Consider the following 12,604-nt stretch of genomic DNA (forward strand, 5'->3'; position numbering starts at 1 on the left):
GGGCACCGTCTGGCTTTGTTAGGGGTGCCGTCAAAAAAGTATATATTCTAACACTGAAATAAATAAAATGAATTAAAATTCCAAAAAACAATAGTTACACTAATGCAGATCATCGCTGCCTCATGCATCATCAAAATTTGTCTCACGGCCCCCTTTCCCATGTCACAACGTCACTGCCGGGGTCAGTGTATGGTCAGCGTGACTGCGTATATTTTATATGGGGGTGCCTTGAGAATTTGCATACTTCTGAAGGGTGCTGTGACTGAAAAAAGATTGAGAAACGCTGGTCTAGACAATCTATTGATAAATCACCTCAATCCATGGTTTACAATGCAGATGCAAGCACTGCTTCATGGCACTTACTTATGCCTTGGGTTTTTGTTTTTAATGCAATCTAGACAAGTGTCACTGTAAAGATAGTTTTATGAGATTATCAGGTTATTACAAGTCTAGCTACACTACAGTCTGCCATCGTCTAACTTGGTAACTGCTGGGAAATGTTTGTTTGGTCTTCACGCCTATTACAGTGTATTAATCTAGAGTCACTGTTTTTTTGTGAAAGTGGAGCTCAAACAAAGCAGAAAAATAGTCCAAGAATGGACTTGGTAGAGAATGTTATTACCAAAATAACACAACAACAACAACAAAATAGACTTAAAAAACCAAACTATTTATTTATTAACATCGAAATTCTTTTGTTCTGGTATATTATAATTAGACAGAAGTCACACCTTAGTATAATTAGTAATGAAGATGCAACACAGTTTCTCACTGTTTTATGGATTTAAAAACTTTACAGTACAGAGAATAATTAACTGTTGTGCACATTAATGCAAAATATCCTTTTTTATTATTATGCCTACTAAGGCTTTACTGCATCATGTAGGATACCTTTTTCATATAATCAGCAGATATTTTGATATTATTTTGATGCAACAACTGACAAACAAGCAGAGGTGGACAGTAACGAAGTACATTTACTTGAGTACTGTACTTAAATACACTTTTTGAGTAACTGTACTTTACTTGAGTATTAATTTTTTTGGCAACTTATGACTTTAACTTCACTACATTTGAAATACAAATATAGTACTTTTCACTCCACTGCATTTCTATCAAGGACCTCATTACTATGAAGCAGCTTTGAAAGAGGATGTTTTTTATTTTCTTTTCTAAAACGTGATGGTTTTTTCGCAGGTGACACTGAGACAGACTATCAGTAATCACTAGAGTCACGTCATGTCCAAATCAAGATCGATTACTTCTCAGCAGCATTACTTGAACGCAATCAGTTGATGGCAGGATGGAAGGAGACGGTTGTTCTGGGGAATGCACGCACTCATGGCCATATCTAGAACCCATGTTTCAGTTTTCTGAAATGATTAACGATTCAGGCCTTTCTGTGCGGAGTTTGCATGTTCTCCCCGTGCCCGCGTAGGTTTCCTCCGGGTGCTCCGGTTTCCCCCACAGTCCAAAGACATGCAGGTTAGGTTAACTGGTGACTCTAAATTGACCGTAGGTGTGAATGTGAGTGTGAATGGTTGTCTGTGTCTATGTGTCAGCCCTGTGATGACCTGGCGACTTGTCCAGGGTGTACCCCGCCTTTCACCTGTAGTCAGCTGGGATAGGCTCCAGCTTGCCTGCGACCCTGTAGAAGGATAAAGTGGCTAGAGATAATGAGATGAGATGAGATTAACGATTCATTTCGTTTTAAATGTTTGCTTTGTTTGCCGAAAACAAACCACATCACGGCCTACAAAAACTCGCCATCCAACCTGCGGAAGCATATTGAGGTATGAAAAGTTTTATTCCAAGAGAAAGCTTGCAACGAAGTTGTCTGTGCTTTTAGAGCTAGTGATAACGTTGGAATAGCTATGCAGTCTGGTTAGTCAAATGACTTTCTATGGATTTGCCCACCAAGCTGCCATCGACTTGTCCACGGCTAATGTTAACACATAGCTAGTTAACTTGAACACTGTTAGCTAGCATGTACAGTAAAAACGGAGGTATGCTAACATGAATAACGTTAACTTATCTGAAGTCCTTTCAGAAATATGTTTTAGAGTAGCTGTTAAAGGGATCACTGTAAATTGGTTGAAACCCACTGTTCCAACGTTTCAGTCTTGGAAAGATCGAGTATGGGAACTATATAGGATGGAGGAGATAACTCACAACCTAAGGTTCCAGAAAGAGAAACTCCTGAAGAGATGGACTCCTGTATTGCTTATGATGTTTTGAGAACAGAGAGCAAAGCCCCCCCCCCCCCCCCCCCCCCCCCCCCCCCCCGTGTTGTTTGTTGTTGTTTGGTTTTTGTTTTGCTTTTATGGTCTATATGTTTTCATCATATTACTGTCTTTCAAGTATGTATGGTTGCTGATTGTCTATATCGACTGCTTTTGATTAATAAAAAATAAGTTAAAAAAAAGAAATATGTTTTAGCATAATCTGGCCAAATAAACAGAATGTAGAAATCTTTCTTTTCTAGTTGTGTTAGCTACCCAACATGATTTTGAGTTTGAAAAGCGTTTGCTAGCAAGTCAGGTAGCGCGTCACTGACTAGCTAGCTTAACGTTAAACCACCATGATAGCACAGCATGCATTCAATTTTTTTTTAAATTCACATTTCTGTCTTTGGTATAACGGCATTCGGTTTTGTAAGCGCTGTGGTAATACAACGATGCGTTGACAGAAAATGTATTTTTAATACTTAAGTATTTTTAAAAGCAAGTACTTCAGTACTTAAGTAAAAATTTGACTGGACAATTTTGACTTGTGGGCGGCACGGTGGTGTAGTGGTTAGCGCTGTCGCCTCACAGCAAGAAGGTCCGGGTTCGAGCCTCATGGCCGGCGAGGGCCTTTCTGTGTGGAGTTTGCATGTTCTCCCCGTGTCCGCGTGGGTTTCCTCCGGGTGCTCCGGTTTCCCCCACAGTCCAAAGACATGCAGGTTAGGTTAACTGGTGGCTCTAAATTGACCGTAGGTGTGAATGTGAGTGTGAATGGTTGTCTGTGTCTATGTGTCAGCCCTGTGATGACCTGGCGACTTGTCCAGGGTGTACCCCGCCTTTCGCCCGTAGTCAGCTGGGATAGGCTCCAGCTTGCCTGTGACCCTGTAGAACAGGATAAAGCGGCTAGAGATAATGAGATGAGATGAACTTTGACTTGTATCGGAGTGACCAGTGGGATCTGTACTTTGACTTTGGGTACTTTGAACACAAGACATACAGTGCTCAGTGTAAATAAGTACACCTCTTTGAAAAGTAACATTTTAAACAATATCTCAATGAACACAAACAATTTCCAAAATGTTGACAAGGCAAAGTTTAATATAACATCTGTTTAACTTAGAACATGAAAGTAAGGTTAATAATATAACTTAGATTACACATTTTTTCAGTTTTACTCAAATTAGGGTGGTGCAAAAATGAGTACACCCCACAACAAAAACTACTACATCTAGTACTTTGTATGGCCTCCATGATTTTTAATGACAGCACCAAGTCTTCTAGGCATGGAATGAACAAGTTGGCGACATTTTGTAACATCAATCTTTTTCCATTCTTCAACAATGACCTCTTTTAGTGACTGGATGCTGGATGGAGAGGGATGCTCATCTTGTCGCCAACTTGTTCATTCCATGCCTAGAAGACTTGGTGCTGTCATTGAAAATCATGGAGGCCATACAAAGTACTAGATGTAGTAGTTTTTGTTGTGGTGTGTACTCATTTTTGCACCACCCTAATTTATAAAACTGAAAAAATGTGTAATCTAAGTTATATTATTAACCTTACTTTCACATTCTAAGTTAAACAGATGTTATATTAAACTTTGTCTTGTCAACGTGTATGTATGTATGTATGTATGTATGTATGTATGTATGTATGGGGAGGTGTGTGTATATATGTGTATATGTATATAGATATACTACCATTCAAAAGTTTGGGGTCACCCAGACAATTTTGTGTTTTCCATGAAAAGTCACACTTTTATTTACCACCATAAGTTGTAAAATGAATAGAAAATATAGTCAAGACATTTTTCTGGCCATTTTGAGCATTTAATCGACCCCACAAATGTGATGCTCCAGAAACTCAATCTGCTCAAACGAAGGTCAGTTTTATAGCTTCTCTAAAGAGCTCAACTGTTTTCAGCTGTGCTAACATGATTGTACAAGGGTTTTCTAATCATCCATTAGCCTTCTGAGGCAATGAGCAAACACATTGTACCATTAGAACACTGGAGTGAGAGTTGCTGGAAATGGGCCTCTATACACCTATGGAGATATTGCACCCAAAACCAGACATTTGCAGCTAGAATAGTCATTTACCACATTAGCAATGTATAGAGTGGATTTCTGATTAGTTTAAAGTGATCTTCATTGAAAAGAACAGTGCTTTTCTTTCAAAAATAAGGACATTTCAAAGTGACCCCAAACTTTTGAACGGTAGTGTATATGTATGTATGTATGTATGTATGTATGTATGTATGTATGTATGTATGTATGTAAATTACATTTAGGGTTTTCTAAATACAAAGTCAGAAATACATTTTATTTATCTATAAGTATCAGGCATGAGCATCTAGACAGGTAACAAGGAAGCTTGTTATTGATTATTTAAGGAGAAGGGGTGGGAGTTTATAAGTTATACTTCTTCTCACTCCTTTTCGAATATGTATTTCTATGGATTATGTTTAAATGTTTGTTTTATTTTTCTTTTTATTATTTTGCTTTTCATATTCGAAAATAAACACTTCAATCAATCAAAAACATATTTTGTTTGTGTTCATTGAGATATTGTTTAAAATGTTACTTTTCAAAGAGGGTGTACTCATTTACGCTGAGCACTGTAGGTCATCATTTTAGCCTATAGCTGGAAAAATGTTCGAAAATTAGTTTTAATAACATTTCAATGGGGTAACAGTCTATGAATGGCTTACTCCACCGCCATCTTTTTGTGAAATAATGACCTGGTAGGTTATTAATTTAAAAATAGATGTGTATAATCATGTGCAGTATTAATCACTGGATTAAAGGTAGTGAGGTCGCTGATTATCTGGAAAATTTCCGCAAATAAAGTCTCTCATCAAAGCACGTACCCGAAACGGAACACCCTTATATGGGCAACCCGTCCGTTCTTTATTGCAGCCCATAAGTGCTTGCGCTTCAGTCCCAGATGTATGTTGCGCGCCGGTGACTACAGCCGCATTTACTACTGAACTCAGTAAACCGTCCAGGCAGGAGTTTAACCTGCTTACAAAAGTGGGACTTGATCCACAGTAGCGCTTTTATAACTTTAATAACCTTGTGAGACTAAAATGAAGAAGAGTGGAGCAGAGAAACACTGGCGCTTTGTGAGTGCGGGTGTGGGTTTGCTGCTCTTACTGAACACTTCAGTTTCAGGTGAGTCCTCATTAGATACGTCTCTTCTGCTTCTTCTTCTCCCCCCTTTTTATTTGTCATTATTAGTATAATTACTCAGTGTTTCGGATCTGTCTGGTTTGACCACTTCACTCGGTCAGTCATCATGGTAATGTCCGGTGTGGTTTTGTATCCTTTCCGTTTGTGTGTGCAGGAAGTTTCCCAACAGCTCAGAATGTCACTTGGGATTCTTTCAATTTCAAGACGTTATTAACATGGAAACTTCACCCTATTAACTATTCCTACACTGTGGAATACTCAAAGTAAGAAACACACACACACACACACACACACATTGTCTGAAGGGTTGCCTACCTACTGATTTATTTTTAAAACCTGTATATATCCTGACTGTCTGGATGGCTGACAAAAACACAGAGTGGACCATACATAGGGGAAATGAACACTTTTAGTAAAAACTGATTTTTATTAATAAAATAGCCATCTTCCATGTGGTAGGCATTATTTTCTAAACAGATCAGATGTGAACATGGATTAACACACACTCTTAAAACACATGTGTTGAAAATAACACAACTTGCGTTGTTTTTTAACACATCTCTATGTCCAGATTGGGACAACAGAACTTTTGGTCATTTTAACACATTATTTACTTATAACTTGAAGAATTCTTATAGTATTACTTTAAGTGACTTTCCGTAAAGATAACGGAATGTTGTTAAAAAGAACGTTTGTCACTTAAAGTTACTAAATTTAACATTTAAATGCACTGTTGCTTTTAAGAACGCCAATAAAGGGTCTTAAGGTTACTAGTGTATTTAATGAATTTAAAACGTTCAGTAAATTTACTACTAAATTTAAGGGCTGGTCTTAAACTGAACTTAAATGTGCTACTAAATTTAAGGTTCCTTTAAGGTTTAGATTAAATGCAATTAAATTCACATTTTCTCCTAGTGCAGGCTTGTAAAGACATTTTGAATATCTCATCTCATCTCATTATCTCTAGCCGCTTTATCCTGTTCTACAGGGCAAGCTGGAGCCTATCCCAGCTGACTACGGGCGAAAGGCGGGGTACACCCTGGACAAGTCGCCAGGTCATCACAGGGCTGACACATAGACACAGACAACCATTCACACTCACATTCACACCTACGGTCAATTTAGAGTCACCAGTTAACCTAACCTGCATGTCTTTGGACTGTGGGAGAAACCGGAGCACCCGGAGGAAACCCACGCGGACACGGGGAGAACATGCAAACTCCGCACAGAAAGGCCCTCGCCGGCCATGGGGCTCGAACCCGGACCTTTTTGCTGTGAGGCGACAGCGCTAACCACTACACCACCATGCCGCCAGGTCACTAGTGTATTTAATGAATTTAAAACATTCAGTAAATTTACTACTAAATTTAAGAGCTGGTCTTAAACTGAACTTAAATACGCTACTAAATTTAAGGTTCCTTTAAGGTTTAGATTAAATGCAATTAAATTCACATTTTCTCCTAGTGCAGGCTTGTAAAGACATTTTGAATATGTGCGATATATGTCTCATATATTTTCCTGATATACCATGGACTATTTAAGTGCCGCCAAAACTAAAACTCAAGCGGGGGATTGGGGTTCTGGGAGACCACTGCACAAGACCACAACAACCAGTCGTCTAAAACAAGATAATTCCCCCATCAAGTTTATGATTGCAGGCCATTTAAGGACCCAGTAAGCACATAGATGTTCATTACTGGACCAGTCTCTCTCTTGACTTAAATGGACCCATTTCAAAACACCGATATTAGTTCATTTTATTATTAGTTTGTTGTATGTTGTTCCTGGTCCACCTTATTTTGGTCCTTAAATATACATCTTCTTTGATCTTTTTAAGTTTGATGGCTTGTATGTATTAAGAATTACCATTAAAACGATGAAATTAAGTGTGAGGGGGTGGTGGTATTTGTTGCAGAGCAGGTAGTGTTGTAGTCTCACAGCTCCAGCGTCCGTGGTTTGATCCTGAGCTTATGTAACTCTCTGTGTGGGCTTGCTGTACATGTTCTCCTCATGTTTATGGGGTTTTGTTCCACCTGCTAAAAACATACTAGTAGGTGGACTGACTGTGTTTAATTGCTCCTAGACTCTGTCTGTGTGTGTGTGGTGTCCTGTGATGGACTGGCTTCTTAGTCAGGGTGTGTCCGAAATGTATGCTCAGTGCTCCTGGGATGGTTCCTGATCCACCGAAACCCTGACCTGGATAAAGTGGTTACTCAATATGAATGAATTAAGATTGAAATGTAAAAATCTTTTATTTTGGCTGAAATGGAGTCATACTGTTAACAATGCCAAAGGTGCCATTTTCACGTCTTTGAAAAGTCTTTGTGCTTACTGGGGACAAACCTGGCTGGCTTCATATAGCAAACCTGTTACTGCTAGATAAAGTCTTTTTAAGAAGGACTAGCTTTACATGTTTTAAATATAACTTTTTGGTACTGTTACTTTACGTGTTAAATTAACTCTTTAAACTTCCAAGAGCCAGTGGTAAGCAATAACATTCCACAGTCCTTTAATCAATTTTCCTTCTTTTCACTGTAGTTACTGCATAATGCATAGTTGTTACTGAATATGATTTATGATGAATCAATAAATAATAAGACGGGGTAATTAACACCATACAAGCTAAGGATGAAGATTAAGCAATATACATGTTATATTAGGATTTTGATCATTTTCAGCATTAGTGCTTGGTGTACTGCAAAAATCCACACCCTTTGCATGTTCCAGCATGCTTCAGTTACTTGAAAGCTTTTGTGTGATGGGTTTATAACCTGGCTCAATATAATGCTTCCAGATTGGGTGGGGACAATCATAGAGCCACTCACTGCATTCAGATGAACAAAACCGAATGTGACCTCACAAACCAACTCACAGATCTGAAAATCAAGTACAGCGCAGATGTTCTGTCAACACCTCTGAAGGGCATGTCCTCTAGTCTCATCGAGTTCCCCCGCACAGAATCTGCTCAGTTCTGCCCTTATACTGACAGTAAGTTTATGTAAAATATGTGTTTAATTCCATATGGTTTATGTTGTTTGAAGCCAAACAAAACCCAAAAACAAACTCCTTTATACTGACAGATAATATCCATACAAGACATGTTCAGATATTCATTCGCTCATATTTGTACCTGTATACTGTGCACAAATTGTTTTTCTTTTAAAGTAAAGTTTCCTTGGACACTGCCATTTTACTCTATCTGTGGTTCAGATATTGCCCAGTGAGTGCAAATTACACAAGGGAATCTGGGATAGTGACGTATCTTACTCACCACATGACTTACCTAGGCTTAGATCTAGTGGATACATCGCTTCTAAATTGTTGTAAACAACTCTGAAGATGCCCGAGTGTCAAGTGTTTGGATGTAAAAAATAAACCCGAATGTCGCAAAGGGAAATCGTTGCTTGCTCTCCCCAATCCTATAAAAGATATTACTTTGAAGGCGCAAGCAGCAAAATGGCTGCATTTTATTGGCACTGGTCACACTGTGGATTCATTTCATTTCGGCAAGCACAAGGTGATTTGCAAGGACCACTTAACAGTGGAATGCGTCACGTGGGAAAAGATTACAGAGACAGGAGCAGTAATGAGTGATAATTCAGACTTGTTCATAACCATAATGCAATCTATCAAATGCACTTGGCCAAGCTTACATGCATAAGATATTTAAATCCCAGACATAGCAGCGCTGTCAATAACCGCCGGCAGCCAGCAATTTTTTTTTTTAATTTGTATACTTTATTAATCCCCGAGGGGAATTTAGGCTCTGCTTTAACCCATCTGAAGCAGGGAACACACACACACACACACACACACACACACACACACACACACACACACACACACACACAAATGAGCAATGAGCACACACATACCCAGGGCAGTGGGCAGCTGCTTTGCCGCTTATAAACGCTCCATCGCCAACTACTCACATTTTTTTTTTTAATTAATTTTTCCTTGTATTTTTATGTGACGTGCTTTTGTTTGTTTTTCTTCACTGAGAAAAGTGATCTTTTTAAATGTCAAGTATCACATTCCTATGACAATGTCCACTGTTTACTAGTATCTGTATTAGTACTGCGTGTGCGTTATCTAGCCGAGTGAGATTTAAACTTGATAAAAGTGAAGTCTGTTGATTCGCGTATTTTGTTGGCAGTAAAAATCTCATGGATACAGAAAATTTCTGATTAGACTTTTAGAATTAGAAACCTTTGTCACATACACATTACAGCACAGTGAAGTTCTTTCTCTGCATTTAACCCATCTGATGCAGTGAAAACACACACACACACACACACACACACACACACACACACACACACACACACACACACACACACAAGTGAGCAGTGAGCACACACATATCCAGAGCAGTGAGCAGCGGCGTGCCAGGGGATTTTTTTTTTAAATTAGAAGTTTTTATTTGATGGCTCTGTGTTACGAAGGTAAACGGTGTACTAGTGACTAAGCTATGTCACAAGTGAATATCAAGTTTCAGTGCAAATGACTGTGTCCAGGGAAGCCTATTCTTAGCAATATCACAACTTTTAAAATAGATAAATTGTTGCTATAAAGTTTTATTTTTAATTAAAATGCAGGGCACTTGGGTTATCGGAAAATGGCATTTATTTTTTGAGTTCTGTTTGGCTTTAATAGCAAAAATGAACGACCCATTTTTAAATTCTCATTTGTGCTCTATTTTTGTCTAGCTGTCATAGGCAGCCCTAATTTTAACATTACGCTGAGTGAGGATGAACGGACGATGAACCTCTACATAGAAGATATCCCAACAGCACTCTTTGACGCACAGAACAAGCAGCGAACGATTCAGGATATCTTTAAAAATGATCTGCAATACAAGGTCATTTACAGTAAAGCCAGGAGCTCTGGAAAGGTAAGGGATGATTACCTTTACAACATTACAACATTCTTTCTGATATCTGATAATGTAACTGTGTTGTGCAAGAGCAGTGAACCATTTCAGGCACACATATGAGCTTATTACAAAATTACATAATAAATCTATACCACATTGTATTAAATTGTCAGCAGATTCTTATGGATATTATTGTTCATTCTAAGATAAAACTGACCAGTTTTCTATGACTAGTGATGTTTGTTTATATCTATATCTATATATATATATATATATATATATATATATATATATATATATAGGGTGGCACAGTGGTGTAGTGGTTAGCGCTGTCGCCTCACAGCAAGCCCCGTGGCCGGCGAGTGCCTTTCTGTGCGGAGTTTGCATGTTCTCCCCGTGTCCGCGTGGGTTTCCTCCGGGTGCTCCGGTTTCCCCCACAGTCCAAAGACATGCAGGTTAGGTTAACTGGTGACTCTAAATTGACCATAGGTGTGAATGTGAGTGTGAATGGTTGTTTGTCTCTGTGTCAGCCCTGTGACGACCTGGCGACTTGTTCAGGGTGTACCCCACCTCTCGCCTGTAGTCAGCTTGGATAGGATCCTAATATTTGAATTGTTGGGGGGGGATACATGTTCTGCATCAATAAGAGAGCTTTTTTATATACACTGGAAAAGACAGATAGAGAGATGTATTTGCTAGTGGCATATTTAACATGGGGAAACAGCCGAGTTAAACATCAGGAGCCTGGTTGTTTTTGCCTGGTCTATGTCAAACTTGCAGCCGTGTAGGAAGTTTATATATGGACCTATTTTGACCTTTATCTATTTTGATATGCAGTGTAATTTGAAAAGGAGCCTGAAAGTGTCATCTGCTACATTTGCTGTAAGATAAAATAAGATATAAAATATACTGTATAAAAATTGCAATGTGTTTTCCCGCTCAGAAAGAGAAGACAAGCGTGAGCAGACGTATAGAGGTGACAGGTCTGGATAGAGGAAAGAGTTACTGCTTCAATGTGCAAGTCTACATTCCCACCCGGAAAATTAACAAACAGCTTGGAGAGTTGAGCCAGGTTCAGTGCTTTCCAGCGGAAGACAGGCCTTTTTATGATGGTAAGATTTTAACAGAGCTCCAGTGTGTACCTCTCAATGTATTTGGTGGCAGTTAACATGCATTCTCCAGTGTAAACCTTTTCCCAGAGTTGAAGGCATATTCATTACACTACTCTATTGTAGCAGAGAAATAAAGTGAGAAATTCTCAGAAAGTTTGCCTCACATTTTTAAAGGTTGGCATTGTGGTTTAAGCTTGATGCTCTGTTTGTGGAAAAAGATATTTACATTTATCATTAATAATGGTTTATATCACAGGTACATTAAAATAAATGTTACAGAGGTATTACTACAGGTAACATGTAATTTTAACCCAATCGACAGTAACACTGATCTCATCAGCATGTTGAATAGGTCTGTCAGACAGAGAACCAAACCAATCCGAGTTTTAAGCATTTTTTTTGTACAAAAATACATGTATTGGCATGTTATCATCAGTATCCTCTAAATACACAAGTTACCAATCCTCTTCATTTCCTTTCTTTTAGATTATAACTTTGCAGTGATTGCTGGAGGTATCCTGGTCGTCATTATCATAATATCAGCAGTGATTGCTGCCATAGTTATTGTCTCCAAACGACAAAAGGAAGCAAAGAACAGAGAAAAAGAGGGAGTACCATTAAAGGGCGTGTGAGAACCTCTCTGAACACAGAATGTGATGCTCATGGGAATACACGGTACTGTACAAAACAGGACTCAGTCTTTCGAATCATCCTTGTGGCAACATTACAGTGTAAAACTCTGTAATTCATTTAGTTTCTGTGAAACTAAACAAGGTAGAAATTACAGTAGGATTTACTCTCCGACAGATGTCTGCAGATGTTCTTGCTCTTTTGTTAAATCAGTATGTTCATTCACTGGGATTATCTACTGTATTTTTTTTTGTTTTAAGTATTTCATAAGCACTACCTTTCTGAAACAACAGTACTACTTTTATACTAGATGTTTTATTTTTATAGTTTTAAAAAAGTGATAGTTTATAGCAAAATCATATTTATTGTTTTGGAGTTTGCTAATTTAATAGATGTAAAATTTAACATACATAAATTTTAAAATGTATACATACATCTTTAGTCGGAAAACTAGAGAGAATATCCATGGTCACGAAAGTCATGACTTTATAGAAACGTGAAATCTATGGGAAAAGGCTTTCTTTTTCATTACATTTTGAACTTCAAATAAATTCTCTCAGTTCATGTAAA

The 12,604-nt window shown here is 38.2% G+C and overlaps 1 protein-coding gene across 1 annotated transcript; it reads left to right on the plus strand.

The window, feature by feature from the left end:
• Window positions 1-5,144: 5,144 nt before the first annotated feature.
• Window positions 5,145-12,604, plus strand: f3a (coagulation factor IIIa). Its single transcript, XM_060922109.1, has 6 exons — window positions 5,145-5,398; window positions 5,571-5,679; window positions 8,211-8,404; window positions 10,126-10,310; window positions 11,236-11,404; window positions 11,891-12,604. The coding sequence occupies exons 1-6, from the start codon at window positions 5,314-5,316 to the stop codon at window positions 12,034-12,036; spliced, it is 888 nt and encodes a 295-aa protein (XP_060778092.1). The 5' UTR covers window positions 5,145-5,313; the 3' UTR covers window positions 12,037-12,604.

This window comes from Neoarius graeffei, chromosome 5 (assembly GCF_027579695.1).
Source record: "Neoarius graeffei isolate fNeoGra1 chromosome 5, fNeoGra1.pri, whole genome shotgun sequence".
NCBI lineage: Eukaryota > Metazoa > Chordata > Actinopteri > Siluriformes > Ariidae > Neoarius > Neoarius graeffei.